The sequence below is a fragment of the Phycodurus eques genome, chromosome 2, assembly GCF_024500275.1.
Source record: "Phycodurus eques isolate BA_2022a chromosome 2, UOR_Pequ_1.1, whole genome shotgun sequence".
NCBI classification, from domain to species: Eukaryota; Metazoa; Chordata; class Actinopteri; order Syngnathiformes; family Syngnathidae; genus Phycodurus; species Phycodurus eques.
Window position 1 is genome coordinate 8,522,523 of NC_084526.1, and position 19,763 is coordinate 8,542,285.

A 19,763-nucleotide genomic window follows, 5' to 3' on the forward strand; every position below is an offset into this window, starting at 1 on the left:
AAAATATATTACTTGCTACTACTTCATATGACCTAGCAGTGATTTGTGATCATAAAAAGTGGCTGATGATGTTTTTTAGTATTGAGCACAATAATGCTGCCCAGAAGAGTGGCTTAGTGGGGATGTTACTCTAACATCACAACCTGACATAATGTTGTTCTTCCGAGTGAACAGTGCCAATTCCACACAATCACCAGAATGATCAATTACCAAATCATCGATTAATTTGCCCACAAAAACTCATATTTATTGTAGACACAAGAACTGAGATGCTGAGAAAAACATTTCCGTAGTCTGAGAGGAATGTTAAGGGTTTAATAAAGGATAAAGAAACAGTGTAATGAAACATGAAACAGTGTCCTCATGTAAACTTTGGTTTTCACTGTAAAAATAGCAGGCAACTGAAGAACTAAAATAAAGCTCTTATATACAGAAAATAACTTTTGCACTTAAATATGTATAAAGTATATACATTCATATCTATATATATATATATATATATATATATTATATATTAAGTAATATATATATTATATATATTATGTAATATATATATAATATAATATATTATGTAATATATATATTATATATATATTATATTATATATATATATATATATATATATATATATATATATAAAATCACTTTGTCATATGCAATCAGACAATTTTTTCCCCCTTAATCTGGATTGTTTCTCACATTGGTACAGAACACACTGTAGCTTCCCCCGAGAGCCCTGTTTACACTATATGAAACTAAAGCACTTTTGGTCCCTTAGACCTCTTGAAAGGACATGCAACATCTGGATGGTCCAATTTAAAACTCTCTTTTATCAACCTGATCCAGAACAACTTGTTGGAAGCAAACTCAACCCCGGGCTTGTTCTCTGCTGATGGACGGAAACAAAGGCCTACATCAAACTCTATCTTTAGTTTGAGGTCACTTCTCATACGTTTTGTTGTGTAGGTAGCTGAAGAGGGCCTCCAGTCCTTTGGTTGAACACCAACGCTGCTTTAACATCTGACACTCCTTCTCATTCACTTCCTCCAGAACACGCAGGAGGATGCTCCGAACCAGGCATTTGGATTCTTCTAAAACCTTTTGGGCAAACAAAGGAGGTTTGTTGGCTATTTTCGAGAACAAACACCTTGTGTCACTTGTCTGGTTTGGCACGCACCACGGCATTGCACGTCGCCATCTCCTTCACACGCAGCATCACTTCCTGATTAAATGTGGTTGGCCAGAATACCTGTGACACCAGACCTCGATTGCACGCTTCTTGTGCTGTCAGCTTTCTACCACAGAACAGCATCTCATTGGCCTGTCATTTGGACAAAAAACAAAACAAAAAAACATCATACTTAAGGGAGATTTAAACATAAATTGGATGGCTGAATAAGATTTGCTTGGACTTACCAGAGCCACACCGAGGATTTGCGGGAAAGTATAAGAGGAGCAGCCAGAGGGGGTGAGGTGAAGCGCTGCACAGGGAGTCTGGAACCAGGCTCTCTCACTGGCCCAAACCACATCACACAGGGGCAGGATAGAAGCCCCCAAGCCCAGGGCAGGCCCGTTGATTGCCACCACTATGGGCTTTTTGAAGCGTATGAATGCCAACACAAAGTCCCTACATGAGGTAAAGAGCAGTAGAAATTGAGGAAATATTTATACAGCAATAAAGGTCTCGATTTACCCATCTAAAATTCCTGCCCTCACAAATGGACATGGCTTTTGAGTAACAACTGAAAGATTAAGGTCCAGAACACAAGTAACAGACACCTCCTCTTTCTTCTTCTTCTTCTTCTTGGACTGGTACCCAGACCTAGATAAGTTTCTAAGGAAAAAGGAATGATCAAAACAACAGGAACATTTTCCCTCATGCTCTTGAAAAGTCTCACATAGATTTAATTCCTCTGCCCGGGTAGAATGCCATCTGAAAATAACAAAAATATATTGTAAATGTAATAGTAAAGTTTTGCCTTCAGTATTCTTTGTTGTTGTTTTATTTTCTTGTTTTTCTAATTTATTTATTTACTTTTTCTCTTTTTCACACTTTAGACTGATTTGCACCATGAAAGGACACATGCATGGACTGGGGATCTTCTCTTCTTGACCCTGCGCTTGCGGTGCTGGCATCTTAGGGATGAGATTTTCTTTCCTCCTTCTGGCCCCCTTATCGTTCCCTTGTCGGGTGCGGGGCGGTGGGTGGGATGGCGGGTTTGGCTGGGGGGGTGGCATTGGGTCCCTGCGGCCCCCACTGGGTGGCCGGTTGTTGTGGCGCCTCGGTGGGGCTGTGTCCCGTTCGCCGGGCTGCTCTCGGGTGGACCCCTGGGCCTGATCTCGCCCCTCGATTGATTGGGTGGGGTCTCAGTCGCCGCGGTGCGGCCACAGCAATTACTGGACACTTTTGTCGGTCTTTGTGCATGTAAAACGGTATCAATTCATGATTTACTTCTCTCATCCTGTTTACAATTAGTGCTTTGTCTTTTGTCTTTGTTTCTCTCTTCCTTCTAGAAACTTTGTTCTGCTCGACTGATCAAGTCTGATTCTCAATAAACCTCAATTATAATACCACAGCGGAAGCTTAAAAACTCCACTGTGACACAGTAAAAAACTGTTCTGGCATAAAAGGGATACAGATTTTCCATCCAGGACCATGTGTCCCCATCCTGCCTCAAACCACCAGCTCGCTCCAGTCTTCACTCAGATCTTCAATAGATCTCTGGAACTGTGCGAAGTTCCATTCTGTTTCAAACGCTCCACCATCATTCCAGTCCCCAAGAAACCTGCAATCTTGGGTCTAAATGACTACAGGCCTGTCGCCTTGACATCTGTGGTCATGAAGTCCTTTGAACGCCTCGTGCTGGACCACCTCAAGAGTGTCACAGGTCCCCGACTGGACCCCCTGCAGTTTGCCTACCAAGCGAACAGGTCTGCGGATGATGCAGTCAACATGGGACTGCACTTCATCCTAGAACACCTCGACAGTGCAGGGACCTACGCGAGGATCCTGTTCGTGGAACTTAGCTCAGCGTTCAACACCATCATCCCTGAACTCCAAGCTTCTCCAGCTCAGCGTCTCACCTGCCATCTGCCAGTGGATTTACAGCTTTGTGACGGGCAGGACACAGCAGGTCAGGCTGGGGGAGGCCACCTCATCCACACGCAGCATCAGCACTGGGGCGCCCCAAGGTTGTGTCCTCTCTCCGCTGCTCTTCTCTCTCTACACGAACGACTGCACCTCAGCGCACCCGACTGTCAAACTCCTGACGCTTGCAGATGACACCACTGTCATCGGCCTCATCAAGGACGGTGACGAGTCTGCATATCGCCAGGAAGTGGAGCGGCTGGAGCTGTGGTGCGGCCGACACAACCTGGAGCTGAACACGCTCAAGACTGTAGAGATGATCGTGGACTTCAGGAGGCATTATTCGCCACAGCTGCCCCTCACGTTGTCCAGCTGCCTTGTGTCAACCGTCGAGACCTTCAAGTTCCTGGGAATTACAATCTCTCAGGACCTGAAGTGGGCGACCAACATCAACTCCGTCCTCAAAAAGGCCCAGCAGAGGATGTACTTCCTGCGGCTTCTGAGAAAGCACAGCCTGCCACCGGAGCTGCTGAGGCAGTTCTACACAGCGGTCATCTAATCAGTCCTGTGTTCTTCCATCACAGTCTGGTTTGGTGCTGCTACAAAAAAGGACAAACTCCGACTGCAACGGACCATCAAAACTGCTGAAAGGATTGTCGGTACCCCCCTACCCACCCTTGAGGACTTGCACGCTGCCAGAACTAAGACAAGAACGTGCAAAATCCTCTCAGACCCTCCGCATCCCGGTCACCAGCTCTTCCAGCTCCTTCCCTCAGGTAGACGCTACCGATCAACGCAAACTAGAACTAGCAGACATTCCAACAGCTTCTTCCCTCTTGCGATCAACTTCCTAAACACCTAACCTACAATTCCATTACAACATGCTGGCAATTTTTTGACTTGGGTTCGTTGTCACATTTCTGTGGGGCCAATTATACATTACTCGTGCACTCACTGTAGTTGTCTCGCCACGCTGCACTATTTGCATATCTGTTGTTGACCAATACTGGCCACTCATGCCAGAGTAGCAGCTGCTCCATTTGCACACTGATTGAGGAGTATCTGCAACATTTGCACAACCAACATTGTCCCAGATTATCGCACTACTCGTCACTTTAAACTACATACACTCCTTGAAGTCTCGGCGCCCTTTGCACAATGGTCATTGCACCAGACTATTGCAATATCAGTCATTCGAACTGCTCTAAGTGCTAGAGGACTCTGCATCTTTTTGCACAATTGTCAAAAATAAATAAATAAATGTACCAGCATTACCAGATAATTAGCAACCCTTTATTGCTCAGTGACTGTTTTTCTCAATGACTTTATGTCTCAAAAGTGATCTCTGTCGATTGACTGTCTGTTGTCGTACTAGAGCGGCTCCAACTACCGGAGACAAATTCCTTGTGTTTTTTGGACATACTTAGCAAATAAAGATGATTCTGATTCTGATTCTGCTTGACCTAACAGCCGAACAGGACAAAAAAAACAACAGCACTTGAATATGTGTCATTGTACTCGACATAATGATTTACTTTCCTCATCTTTCTTACAGCTAATGTGCTGTATTTTGTTGTTTTCTATTCCTATATTATTAGTTAATTATCATTATGAGTGTTTTCACTGTCTCTCCCCTTAGTTTTTTTCTGTTCAGTAAGTGAGTGCACGAGTAATTATCCATTACTCGTGCACTCACTGTAGTAGTCTCGACACGCTGCACTATTTGCATATCTGTTGTTGACCAATACTGCCCACTCATGGCAGAGTAGCATCTGCACCACTTGCACACTGACTGGGGAGTATCTGCAACATTTGCACAATTGACATTGTCCCAGACTATCGCACTACTAGTCACTTTAAACTGCGTACGTTCCTTGAAGTCTCGGTGCCCTTTGCACAATGGTCATTGCACCAGACTATTGCTATATTAGTCATTCAAACTGCCCTAATTGCTAGAGGACTGCATCTTTTTGCACAATTGTCCCAAAAAAAAAAAAATAATAATTGTACCGGGATTACCAGATTACTAGCAACCTTTTATTGCACAGCGACTGTTTTTCTCAATGTCTTTATGTCTCAAAAGTATTCTCTGTCAATTGACTGTCTGTTGTCGTACGAGAGCAGCTCCAACTACCGGAGACAAATTCCTTGTGTGTTTTTTTTGGACATACTTGGCAAAAGAAAGATGATTCTGATTCTCTAAATGTGCTTTTCACAACTAAAACCTCAGCCTGGTTCTTCTGTAGATGGCCTGTGTCCAACAGCGGTCATGTAGTTGTGGGAGAGTTTTCAACTTACCTTACAGCATCTGCAATGCGACTGCTCTCTTTCCTGCGGTCGGTGGACAGACGGCCTATCAGGTAGGATGGCTCTAACCCACTGCAGAAGATAGTCCCCACAGAGCTGAGCAATAACAGTTTGCTGTCATCGGCCGCTGCATTACCGAGAGCCCGACACACCTCCTTCATGATCTAAAAAGTAACACAATGACAGGTGTAATATCACCCTACCTGAAAACAAATAAAGGAGAACAAATCATGGTAACGTCTTCAGCCCTTGCTGAAAATCCCTAATCATTTTTAATATAAATGATATATACTGTATAAATCTTATAGTCTGGGCTGACTTGTAGTCACGGCTAACTACGACAGTTACATCTTCTCATTTTACTTCTATGGTAATGGATAGCTCGGGCATTTGATTGTGTCTTTGTTTTAGTTTAGTGATGAAGGCCAGTCATGATGCTTTCTCCTTTTACGGTGACGACTCAGGCTGGTCATCCCTTTGTTCAGCTGCCATATATCACGAACCTCTCAAAATTCCCCCTTATTCTAGACAATGCAGCCTGTCAGAGAGACAGTCTAAGCACACGTAACAAACCACTGTATTACGCCAAAGTGATAGCCATTGTATGCAACTTGCATTTTCAATTGCAGTTGGACAGGAACTTTTGAAGGCAAAGAAACAGAGTAGTCTGCAATGCTCAGTCAGTCACCTGACCTCAACCATTATCTGCAGTTGTAACCTTACTCTGTGTTATATTTCAGTGCCTTATTCTGTCCAGGTGAATCCAACTCATGGTCAAATAATATTAACAAGTGTTACTTCAAATCTGTGAGACAGAAGACAACAGAAAAGTGAAATGAATGTGTAATGAGCTCCAGAGACAAATCTACATTTGTGTGAAGGACAGAAGTGAATGTTGATTTTGTTTTTAATCAAACAGAGTGATGGACTGCTGCTTGGTTTAAACTTCAGCAGAGAAAGCTTACCCACTAAAGATGCAAGGGAAGAAAAACTATTTCAGTGTTATCCAAATATTTTAAGTAAACTAGAAATGCATCACTTTTTATATGCGTCACGCCAGTCAACACCTGGATTTTCAAATGCATTCCTGTGAAATGAGTTGAAGGAAAGCCCATTAAAAGAATAGTTGCCAACTGAGGAGGTTACAGTATCATCAACCCTCACTTCAACCCTTGGATAACAAAATATCATACATAACATTTGTCAATGTTACATTCATAACATTAGTCAATGTAAAAAAAGAGATTTTTAACTGGTGGTATAGCACATGATAGAAAGCTTCAAGAAGATCAGTTCACAATGTTGTAAACTTTGTCAGTTGAGTCGTTTTAAATCTTTTAACTATGGGATAGCTTAAAGAGTCAAAGCCAAGTTTATCAGCTCCGCCTGTACTTTTAATTCCCAAATCTCAGATCTTGAGTATTCCCATGTTCTATTGAGTTAAATATAGTACTATTCTTTCAGGCTTTCTTTCTACAGATGGAAAGCTTTGTCACATGGGGCAATGTTGGGTACTTACAATATTAGTAATATGTGGAGATGTACAAAACAGAGAGGAGAACCTTGGGATATACAGTACAAGGTCAATGACATCTGCATCTTTCAAGTGGCTTGCCAGAAGGTTGGACTGAATTACACCATTAAAAAAAAAAAAAAAATAGACAAATGCATCGATTATGCATACAGAGTAAACTATTTTGTTTATGAGATGCATTATGGTAGAGTCAAAGTCTAAGTGTAGGATAAGCATTTGCTGAACACTAAAGTGAGCAACTGATACCAAGGGAAGTCTTTAAAGCTTACAATTAGGACAAATTAGGCGTTGGGAGGACAATATCAAGTGTGTTAGAGTTATGGGGCTAAATACAGTAGATGCAGCAGAACTATCAGTCAAATCACCAATCATTTTGCAAAAATCTGCATTGAATTGTACCTCTCTTACTTACTGTACTTCTATTGAAAATAAGTTGTGAAAACAGTGAACATGTCAAAGCACAAGTTAATATAACAACATCTTCATGTATTGTGTGTGGAGACTTTGCCATTCCCACCTCTGGTGTCAGAGCATTGTTATCCGTTGTTTGGCTGGAAAGAAGGACATGCGTGAAACCCTCCTCCTTCCGGACTACGATGTCCCGAAATCGACAGTTGCTCTCGTTCTGTCGTACGTTGTACCTGAGCCGCTTGTCAAACACGTAGCACTTGTTCTCTGCCAGCTTGCGTTTTACTGAGCTGTGCAGATGCATTTTACCATTGGCCAGAGGGGAGCCTGACAGAGGGAGGATGGAAAAACAGGTCAAGTTAGTCTTGTACAGATGAAAATTAAATTGCATTGTATTTAATGCAATTTAATATTTGACAAGCTGCCTGAAAAAAATGCTATTTGTGTATGTTTGTTTGTTTATTTATTTATTTAAGTGTCCAAGATGTCCAAAAAGAAAGTACAGTCCAAGATGATGTTCCATATTGGTCTGATGCATGGTGTATGAATATATACTTTCTATAGCTCACCTACAAGTTGCCTGTGCACATACTGTTCAAATTTGTCAATTGAAAGTTTTCAGAAAAATCTAAATTGGCTTTTCTTTGTAAAGTGGCTGTATTTGCTTCAGGCTAAGGGTGGGAGTTCAAAGTAAATTCAATCTAGAATTGCTTTTCTTTTACATCGCGTCACGTGAAGTGGTTGGGTTTAGACATCTGATTCCTTCTGAGGTTCCTTTCATTTAAGGTGTTCGGGGCATGTCCAAATAGTTGGAGACCTCAGAGAAGACCGTGAACTCAGCAGACGGATTAAATGAGTTTGTCTGGGCAGGGAACGCCTAAGCGTCACCCCAGGAGGAGCCGGAGTGCGTTCCCCGGAAGATGGGATGCCTGGGTTACGCTACTAAACCGTGACCCGGAAATAGTTTTACTGAAATGTAGCCTACTCTTCAACCAGGAAAATGTTAAATGTCATTGACTGCAGGTGAATTTTTATATGTCAATAACTGAAATGCTTCCTTGACTCTAAACTCACAAATAAATCAATTCAATTATATAATTCCCAATGAATAAAATAATCAACATTAAAACCTGGCCTACTGGAAGGCTGTATTTTCCATCATGGATCTACTTCTTTCATTTTTCAGTAGGACATTAATCGATATTGTGTCCAATGCGAATGAGCCAAAATTTATTTTCATCGTTCAGAACTCTTCTGAACATCTAGGGTTTAATCAACCTGAATTATCTTTTGTCCCCTTGCCTCAAATTCAAGACTGTTGTTTGCCTCCTTGGCGGGACATCCCTATCCTTCCAATCAAAAGTAAATTCCAAACTCTCCATCCTCAATCTGCACCTCCACTGTTGAACTCAACTCAACAGCTCTGCTACCTCAGTTGATTATACTATGTATGTGTAAACTGCATTGGAAAAAGGAATAACATGTTACTGTCAAAATAAATAAATAAACAAATAAGTTAAATATTTATAGTTGTATGCTTTCATCTGCCTTAAAAATCATTTTCACTCGATTATTGTGGAGGACAATGGGATATACAAAAAAAAAATGTGCACATGCTTACAATTTAATTAGAGTTTTCTTTTTAATGAGTGTATCCAACATGATTTAAATGGTTGTTTACAAGGGAATTTGAACATGAAGTGAAGGAGCAGCCCGACACAGAACTCAAGTTGTTAATGCTTGAGGAAATCCACTGCATGTTCTTTTGTTTGGAGAGAAAAAAAAGGCAGTTTCTGGAGTCATTGTGTTTTGAATGAAATGTCTAAATTCCTTTCATAACACATGTAGGAATTGTCATCTATTGTTGAACATGTTCAGAGACTACGAATTGTTTGAATACAATTATAGTGAAATTAATTTCTGTAAACTTTTCAGGAGTTCTCGGTTTATAAAGGTGTTTTTTCCCTCAGAATAATCAAAATGGATACATGAATGAATGAATACAGTTATTATAATATATACAGTGGAACACCACGATTCAACAGGGATAGGGACTGAGCCCGATTGTTAATAGTAATAATTCACGAATAATTCATGCGTCCCTAAAAGTGATTATAAGTGCATATATTGATACTTTAAACCATAAATATACCACAAAGCTCCCCAAACTCTTGCAAAGTGGCCCACTGCATTTCAAACACTGACATACACACTGTAAAAAAATATCTTAAGGGTGGTCTCTGGAGAAGAAGATTTCGGGAAGCGGAAAAAGCTGTGGTGAACTATGGACATGTAAAGATAATTGGCTGTGATTATTAACTATATGTTAAAACTGTATACAGAACTTCATAGAATGTATTTACAAAAAAAAAAAAAATCATAATACTGTAGGTATATTCTACTGCTTTCATCACCACAAGTGCTTATAATTAAATTGACTTAAAATGTGCAATCTACTGTACTTAAAATATATGAAACATCCAGTCTTCTCTCAACAGCCACAGATCTGTTGTATTCTGGGAGAATATTAGACAAAGATGTGTCACCTGTGTCAACTCTTACTGGAATGTTGTGAATGTCAAACGTATTACGATGTCATAAAATATTAAAAGTCTGTTCCAGTCTGTTGTTTTGCTAAACATTTACAATTTGTTTTCGGATGTACTGTGTAAGCGTGTGTGCATAATCAGAGACACTCTTATTACGCAACACTGTCACAGTAACGGGATAATGGATGGAATTGAGAGAGCTCAGTGAGGTAAGTGGAGGAGTCTTTCAAGGATTAGGAGATTATCATCAATAATAGCAGCTACCAGTGCAGTAGCCTTGAGTTAAATTTGTAGCTGGGGATTCTTAAACGTGGCTCATTTCTGATGAGCTTTCCGAATTGCTCAGTAAAGACACATTCTTTACATTTTACACTTTTAAACTTCTTTTAATGTGCCTGAATAGTAATATGAAGCCAACTAAAAGAACAAAATCAACGAGGGCACTGTAACGCATTTCCTCATCTAGTGGCCGGGGACATTTAATTCCTTAACTACAAAGAGGACAATGCTTGACCAAAATAATATATACTACAATATACATACTTTAAGTGAAACTGGAGTGGAACTAATCAGATGACGTGCAGCTCCCCAGAATAATCACCGCCTCCACAAAACAGAAATAATACTGTCCGGGAAATTCGTTTAGAACATCTGAGGCACTGTTGACGTTTCAGTAGATACTGCTGTTTTAGCTAGCAACCGAGATACTAACAGTCTTACTTGCAGCAGTTAACCTTTCAATGTCTGTGAGGAAAAACTGTGACTATGATTTGTATACTAACCTACAATTACAGTAGCGAGCAAGTATGCCTCAGTTCTGAGGTTCAGGGTTTGAATTTCGGCTCTGGCTTATGTAGGTGCATGCATATTAGGTTCATTGAAGACTCTAAATTGGCCATAGGTGTGAATGTGAGTGTGCATGGTTGTTTGGTTACATGTGCCCTATAGGATGAGGAGTGGTAAACTGGATGTAAATCGACAGATGGATGGATCGAATAAAGGAGCCATCTATTTGAAGTGCGTGTGTTTCAATTAAATGAGACAATGTGTCGATTAGAATGGAGGCCACTATTTTAGCAATGTAACCAATATGAATGATGTTGTGAGGTAAAAACCTTCTCTTGTTAACCAACTCGCGTTATGGGAGCAGCAAAGATACTCTGGTTATAGACATCAAGTAGCTGTAAAATGGTGCATATGAATGGTCATCTAATGGTTTGCAGTCTGTTTTAGGCATTTGAATTGTCTGTTTTCAAGAGGTGATGACATTATGAATTGTATATAAATGATTAACCATGGCAGTGTGGGTTCTGGACTGTGACCTGGCAGTCAAATTCAGGTGGTGTTATCAGCTTCTGTAGCAAAGAACCATGATCGGAGCTTTACACACCCCTGTTCAATTCCTTTTTTTGTGTGTGTGTAATTAAAAAAATGCGGCCAAGATAAATCGTTTCCAAAGTTTTTCCAGCATTAATGTAATCTATAACCTGTACAACTCAATTGAAAACAAGGAAATCTTTTCGAGAGGGGAAGTACAAATAAATGACAGAAATTATATGGCTGCACAAATGTGCACACCCTCTTATAAGTGGGGATGTGGCAGTGTCCAGAAATAACTAATCACATTGAAGCCCATATTAAATGGGAATCGGCACGCACCTGCAACCAAAAGTGCTTCTGATTAACCACAAATAAAGTTCCGATGTTCGAGTTCGAGAAGGTTTTTTTGCTTTCTAAGGGCCCAGTTCCAGATGAAGAAAACTAGTCTCAATGCTTAAATCTACGTGTTGTGTTGTTTTGATGATGAGCGGTGTTGTGTTTGCACCAGTGGTGATTAAAGGATGAAAACTTTAGGAATGCTGAGCTCCCACTCAGGCAGGATAAATTTCACAGTTTTGTATATTTTAATGCAATTTCATTCCCAGATTTATGAAAGAAAAACATCACACTTTTTGGGAAAGTCTGTGACTAAACCATCGAATCTGATCAAGGTTATTTAAATGCTGAGACACAGAAAAAGAGGACTGGGTTGGATTTATCAAACAAACATATTGTAACCCTACAAATTCCTGGGGGAACCATGGCTCATTTTGATACAGAAGCACCTCTACATACACATTAATAGTATGTAGATATTATTTTTCCCTGCAGTAAATCAGTCCCCTATAGTGTGTACTAAAAATACAAAAAAATGTATTTTTGTGGTTAAACTATTATTTCAACCAAGTAGTGTATGATGCTATACTTTTCTACCTTGTTTAAAAATGACATCTGAAAAGTATATACTGTATGTGTATTTTATATATATATTTATATATATATAAAATACAAATACACACACACACACACACACACACGCAAACATTCTCTCAAATCTTAGGGGTGCTGGCATACAATTTAGGGCTGCTATGGTTGGCGCCAAACATAGCTTTTGAAATTATGGCCAAAAAGTTCAACATTGCTTTTGTCAGACCATAACACATTTCCCCATGTTTTTTCACTGGGATGTTTTTCTTTGTAACATAAGACTTCAGTCTTTTACACCAACCCATAGCCCAGACATATGAAGAAGACAGGAGATTTTTGTCATGTATATTAAACAGCCAGTACTTGCCAGGAACTCCTGTTGCTCATCTATCACACTGTTTTCCATGTTTTATTTAATGCCTTGGAAAATCTTTTGTAACCTTCACCTGTCTGTTACCTTTGAACAATGAAATTCCTCGGCTGCTATGGTAGCTCTCTGCGCACGATGGCTCGAGCTGTAAGTGTGTGCTGGCTGCCATTTAACATGAGATTGGTTTGGTTTGGTTAATTCTGAACACAGCAACGTCCCAGTTTTAAGAGGGTGTGCAGACTTGGACAACCACATTATCAGAGTTGTTTATTTTTACTTCTGCTCTCGAAAATAATGATTTTTTTTTTCAAGTGACTTGTACAGGTTATATGTAATGGTGGACAAAGACTTGAAATTATTTATCTTGGTCTAATTTAAAACAATTTTTTTTTTTTTTATATCACAAAAAAAATTCACTTGTATCCACTGTAAGCTTTCAGCACAACTGACTTTTGAACTGCATGCAAGAAGTCTCCAATTATGAGCAGATGTCTTATTAATGTGACTCTGAGACCTCAAGGAACAGTGAAACGATTAATTAACAAGTTTCTCGTAATCTCGTATCATAATTTCCAGGACCTGGACGAGTTTGAAGGTAAGCATTTGCATTGCAAAATTTGCCTCGTCTCCAAAAAAACTAAAACCCACACACACAAAAATCAGTTAAACTGTACAGATGGTTCTTGGCCCATTTTTTTCCCTTTTCGTTAATAAATTATTCATACATTTTGATACCAAATCCCTGGAAAAATAGCAATTTGATCAGGTGCAGAGCTTTAGCTGCGCAACACACTCAAACATAGGCCTATGTGTCGAATAAAGCATATACGATGTGTAGAAGACAAAGGCCAACAAGAATACAGGATGATTATAACAAGGTCGCAGAAAACCACATTGTATCTCACATCCACAGCATCCACTTGTTTGTGATCATGCATACACTATGTGCCATTTATCCATCCATCCATACCCATACCGTTTTGGCCCATGCTATTGTTGTTCCAAACAAAATTACTCACAGTCACACACAACATTTGAAAAAGATTTTTTGGGAAAAAAAAATGTGTCCTGTGTTCCTGCACCAAGAAAACCATTAATCGAATTCTTAAATTATGCTTAAAAATGACAAAGCGACACCTGCTGAATTCAGGAGAAAGGCGGTACATGACAACATAACCACATCTCTAAAAGTATGTAAAATATTGTTTATATAGATCCATTGTTTGTTTTTGGGTTCCTATTAGCCTTCCATCTCGTCAGCTCTGTCACTTGGTGCAGGGCTGGAGTTGTTTTTAGAAACTGAAACCCATTGTGCCTGAAAATGACAATCAGTGTGAACCAAAACAAAGACCTACAGAGGAGATGGAAAGATCAAAGAATTGTGTGGCAATGCGTTCATGTGATTGTATATTGTATTGTACACAGTATATACTGTACAGTATTATAGACGTGGTGCCTTGAGATCAGAGTTAAATTTGTTCCGTGACCACGCTCGCAACTCAAAACACTCAAATCATCTTTCCCAATTGAAATCAATAAAAATATAATTAATCCTTCCCTTTTTGTAATATGGAAAAAAATATCATTAATATTGTACTCAGAAACATATAGTAGTCACATAATTAAATAGAATTTAATGAATTAAAATATTTGTGATTCATCATGAATTCATTTCAGCTCCTTCTCGTGTGTGTGTGTGACTTGGTCACTGGGTGGCAGTATAATTCCGTCATGCAGACAAACGAAGAAGAGTTTCACTCAACTACTTGTTGGAGTGTGCTACTACTAGCACAACAACTAGCTTGTTGGAGTGTGCTGTTCGGTTATTCAGAGCGCCACACTCCAGAGTGTGCCGGAGTGCACACCCGCTACTCTGACTGAGGAGACAGAGCGGAAGCAGCGTCAGGCAGGACAAGATGTTTACAGGCAGAACTAACACATTCTGTATGGCGGATGCACTGACGTATCCCTGCTAACGGCTGACACGCTTCTTCGTAAATTTATAGAAACTGGAGTGCGCTCTCTGCCGCTCTGAACAATGCGCTCTCAGAGCGCAGTGAGAGCATCAGATTGAATTTCCAAACGTGACCTGTAAGTGGGCACGGTGGCCTACTGGTTAGCACATCCGCCTCAAAGTTCTGAGGACCTGTTTTCAAATCCGGCCTTGCCTGTGTGGAGTTTGCAGGTTCTCCCCGTGCCTGCCTGGGTTTTCTCCTGGTACTCCGGTTTTCCCCCCACATCCCCAAAACATGCATGGTAGGTTCATTGAAGACTCTAAATTCCCCGTAGGTGTGAATGGGAGTGTGAATGGTTGTTTGTTTATACGGTGTGTGCCCTGCGATTGGCTGGCGACCAGTTTAGGGTGTACCCTGCATCTCGCCCGCAGTTAGCTGCGATAGGCTCCAGCATACACGCGACCCTAGTGAGGCTAAGCGGTGTAGAAAATGGATCAATGGATGGAACTGTAAGGGAGTCAGTAATCTTTTAGTGGAGGATAAAGAATATATGGCAACGAGTATGGTTATATTCTCTGTCTAAATGTGTTGACGGCCGCGTTTGTTTTCCAATACCCGTCACCTTAAAGCGTTATAACACCTCTACATAGATGCTATTTGTTAGTCTATAGCATTTCCCATTACATGTTAGTATTAAGATAGCGGACTTAAAGGCCCACCACAGTGGCCCCCAAAATCTCTTGAACCACCACAGAGAGGAGTATTGTTAACAACTTTTTTGTTAACAAATTTTAATGAATCAAAAAATTGTAAACTATGTGAAATCAGGCTTCAAAATGATCAACAATTGAGATGTTCTTTCAGCTTCCAGACGCTGTGGGTGTGTCGCTAAATGCTCTGAAACCCCTTGGAACCCTCCGCTGTCAATCGAATATGTGCCTACACACGTTCTCACGGGCCGCATAGACGCACTCTGTGGGGGCCAGGCAGCCTCTGAGCCTCGCCGTAATGATTGGCAGCTGGACTGGGACAATTTTCTCTCCTTTGCATCCGTTGAAATTCAGCGGGCCGTGCATCACGCTGCTGTGGCCATCGAAGGGTGCGCCACAACAGTGGGATCGACTGTTGTTTTTTTCTCTCCTTCTCCTCACCCTGTGACGTCGCATTCGGCAACTGTGAGGCTGACGGCCCTAACACCATTGTGCCGGACCGCTGGCGGCTACCGGGGCGGCGGAGTCATCTGCTTCGCAGCTGCCTTACTACGCGCTGTGCGTGGTTGCACACCACGGCAGATAAACTGTAGCCCATATAGTACAAAACACATTACACTTAAGGAAGGATGTATTTTTTCAAGTTGTAGGCATCGTTTGATGCTAACTGCACGCTGTAGTAGTAGTAGAACTGGACTAAGTTATTATGAATAAGGAAGTGGTAGTTACGCCAAATGGCCACTGCATGGAATAGGGGCACTTGGTAATTATATAGTAGGGGAGGGACGACTCATGCTGTTCCCTGCTTGTGTCAGCACGCCCCCATTTTAGCCCCGCCCATAAAATGGTGAAAAAGAGTTTCATGCTATATCTCAACAATTCAGTACTACTATTAGTACTACTTTCAGTACTTACCTTCAAACATTTAATGGATTTAGGAAAAAAACATGAAAATGACTTTTGTGTGTCTTTAAAGGCAAAGTTATGTGGTTGTTTTAAATATACAACGTGTAATTATCTTTGTTTTATCTTTAGTTTGACTGTAAACTTTAACTTTGTGCGGCATTACACAGCTTGAGGGCTTCATTTTTTGGGAGATTTGTTCACAACGCAAAATGTAAAGTAGTAAAAGCCAAAAAATCTATTGAGCAAGTCGAGTCACTTGTATCTCAAGGCACCACTTTATACTTTTCTTTTCTTTTTCTCTCCATTCAATGGATATTGGTCTTTTCTATTAGAAATTCTGCCCAACAACAATTTCCCATGCTGCTGAGGTTCTTAAAATCTTACCCAAGTCAGTCGTATCTATTTCATCCAGATCTCCATCCACTCTGTTTGAGGATGCTCTGTGTGACCTTGAAGCTGTCCTGTAAACATGTGGCTCCACATCTCCATTCAAGAGTCCATTATGAGGTTCTCTCACTTGGGCCACAAAGCGAGTGGCTCCTATTTGCGGAGTTTTAAACGTCATGGCTTTGCCCAATTTGTCTTGTATGCCCACATTCACCGGTTTGTGAACATGTCCTAAGCCTCTACTTCCAATCCCTTGAACAGTTCCTCCTTGAACACCGATAGCTGTCTCACTATTGCTTTTCTTCTTTCGTGCTTCAGACCGAGCTCTGGGGTTTTCTATGGCTGCTGGGTGGCCATTGGTCGTACTTTTGGGAATTTTGGGCTGTTTGTCAGAATGGAGTTGCAAACTGTTGAAGCGATCAATGAACTCCTCGCAATGCAGTAGGTGGTGCTCTGGCTCCCAGGTGTCCTCTTTACTTCCATAGCCCTTCCATCTAATTAGGTATTCCCACTTTCCCTTCTTATTTCGCCTCTTGTCCACAATGTGCTCCACCTGAAAACAGGAGAGAGAGTGAGAGACTATTCGACTGCATTTCCTCTGCTTAAAGATACTTGAAGACGGCCATGGAGGCACATTATGTGACAAGTCATGTTTAAGATAAGGGACGTTCCTGGTAAGAGGTTGATAAAGACATTAGAGTGGAGCTTCGACAACCCGCTACCATGAAGAAACGTAAACACGTAAAACGTAAAGTTGAATGAAAAGTCACGGTAAGTCGTCCATCTGCTCCACTTTCTGGTTACAGTATATACACACTCAAGTGTCTGCGAAACCATGTGACCACATCACAAGAAATACACTGATGATTGGCCAACTGGTCCACGGGACCAAAATACTCGGGTTTGGATGGGGAAGTAATGTGGACAAAATGCTGGCAGGATTCGTCAACTGGGTTATATAAGGGGTGTGCGTTAATAGCCCGATAAAAAAAAAAGGTGTCATTAAAGGGAATTTGCATTAACTCATAATTAACATTAATTGATATCAAGGCAAATGAAGCCATAAACACAACTACATACACTCTGGTTACTGCAATAGCACACTACTGTAACACACGATGAAGATATTATTGGCTTATATTGGGGGCTTTCAAAGTTGGACAAAGTGTGAGAGAGTGAGTTTCCCCCTAGAGAATATAAAATGGCTGGCGCCACCACTCACTCCTTTTTTGAAGAAATCAGATTGGTTTCTCACAGCAAAATAATTACTACATGCTGTTAACATTTTTGTTTTTTTGTATTCGCCTCGTATTTATATGATTGCAATATCAGCACTAATTAAAAGGATTTGAGTTTTCTGTTCTCTTACCATATGGTCTAAAAATATCAATTTTGCCATTGACATATATCAAAGTTACCAGGTTTAAAAAGTTTTTTTAAAAAAATTTTTTCCCCCCTCACATTGGTCCACCTCCCGTAAAGACGTCTGACGCCCCCCAGGGGAGGTATTCACACAAAAGCTGTCTTAGCCTTGAGTAGCACCAAAATGAGAAGCAGGAAGTTTGGCAAATTACAGTCAACAGCTGTGGGTTCTAAAATGAAAGCAGCGTGTTGATGCACAAGTGTGGTTAGCCGAGCTCAGTGGCCCGCTGTTTGTCACTCCTTGATGCTCCCAGTTCAAAGCTCCTTTAATTGCTTCAAAACCAATTGTAGTTGGGATCGTTGCAGGCAACATACTCAATGAATCACTGCCTTCTTTGTGAGGGAGAATACATTTTGATAAAGATGTCTTTCCCATCTTTTGAGGTTCATTGTTCTCAAACTGTCCGAGATACAATAAATGTCACAGGTCTTTCGGCCACTCATAGAATTTTACAACAAACAGGTTTAAAAAAATAGAAAGAAACATGCACACGCACACACACCACCATTGTCTTAAATTCCACACCAAAATTACTTGTACCCGTTAAACTTGAACCTTTTATTTAATGTCTGTTAGATAATTTTGTGCTCCATAAAACCACACCAATGGAATAATTTTGAAGGTAAATGTCATTTAATTTGTGACAGTTACAACCCATCCTTGAGCAGCAGAAGCTGTCACATGGTTGCTTCCCACAATGCCACAGATGTTGATCAAGGAATGGACTAGAACTCAGACAGAAAGGCCCCAAAGTCAGGTGTTAGAGTGGCCAAAGCTGAAATTGAGTACTTCTTTTATTAAACGCTATTCACGAGGGATCCACGTGTTGATGATCTAAACATTGGCGCTCAGTAGGAGTGTCTCGGCACAACAATAACACCAGATTATAGTACTGTAGATCCTTCCCATACTCAGCTTAATCGCTCTTGTGATCTATGTAGAGGAGTCTAAATTGGAAATTGTACGGACAAAATGTCAAAGCTGTTGGTAAACTCCATTAATAAAAGTTAAAAACACATACCGATGTGCTGTAAATTATGGATGATAATGTTCCACACAAGTCCTGCAGTTGTTTATCTAGATCAGTACACAAAACGTTTCTGTATTTTTTAATTAAAGTCTTCAGTTGCTAACATTTTTGAAAGCCACTGAGGAACAGAAGTGTTCGCCAGTTTCTGTTTTTCTCGTTTTCAGATGGTTGCTTGAGGATAGAATACTTGTAACAGCAGGGTTAACATAGAGGCTGTTTGTCCAAGTATAAACTTGATGCCCAAATTGTCTTGGGACATTAAAACTATATTATTTCTAGCAGTTTGTCATAGACACAAGCCACATTATGCATTTTAAAAGAAAGACTGTGTAACACTAAGTCTATTTTTTTTTTCTGGCATAGATCAAATACCATCAAATATTACACCCTGAAACCAATCACTTAATTGATGATAGTTGAAATCATTATGGTGCAACCAGACTTTGAAGAACTGAAACGCTTATTTTATTCCAATTAGTTTGCTTTCTTAGAATGTAGACACGGCACTCCTGTAAACACCCTCAATGTGCTCATGTGGGGTTTTAAAGACAAATCTTGGGTTGCTTGGTTTTCATCTAACTGTAAAAATGTCCCAAACAAATACAGATAAAGTATCCTGACTAGAATTTGGAGACAAATCTCTGCAAAATTTTGGCCCATCTCCAGTGCGAGAAGTTCTGAGAACATGAAAACTGTTAATTGACCAATGTCATTTTTAACTGCAAATGCGGCATTATACCATGCTGACAGAGGGGCGCTGTACCAGAGTGGTGAATAAACACCAAAAGAAGAAAAAGAGCTGCGAATGACACATTATCTTCCATCCATCCTAACTTTAAATGTAATGGA

At 40.5% G+C, this 19,763-nt stretch overlaps 1 protein-coding gene across 2 annotated transcripts in view; it reads right to left on the reverse strand.

Moving 5' to 3' along the window:
• Positions 1–618: 618 nt before the first annotated feature.
• LOC133396325 (chromodomain Y-like protein 2) overlaps positions 619–19,763 on the reverse strand; it is a 28,971-nt gene continuing 9,826 nt past the window's right edge. For both annotated transcript variants that reach the window (XM_061666064.1, XM_061666074.1), the window contains exons 2-7: positions 16,459–17,014; positions 7,447–7,664; positions 5,387–5,559; positions 1,417–1,627; positions 1,178–1,321; positions 619–1,098 (exon numbers count right to left, since the gene is read on the reverse strand). In XM_061666064.1, the coding sequence (XP_061522048.1) occupies positions 940–1,098; positions 1,178–1,321; positions 1,417–1,627; positions 5,387–5,559; positions 7,447–7,664; positions 16,459–17,014 (1,461 nt within the window). In that variant the 3' untranslated portion in view covers positions 619–939. The remainder of the gene's footprint in view (positions 1,099–1,177; positions 1,322–1,416; positions 1,628–5,386; positions 5,560–7,446; positions 7,665–16,458; positions 17,015–19,763) is intronic.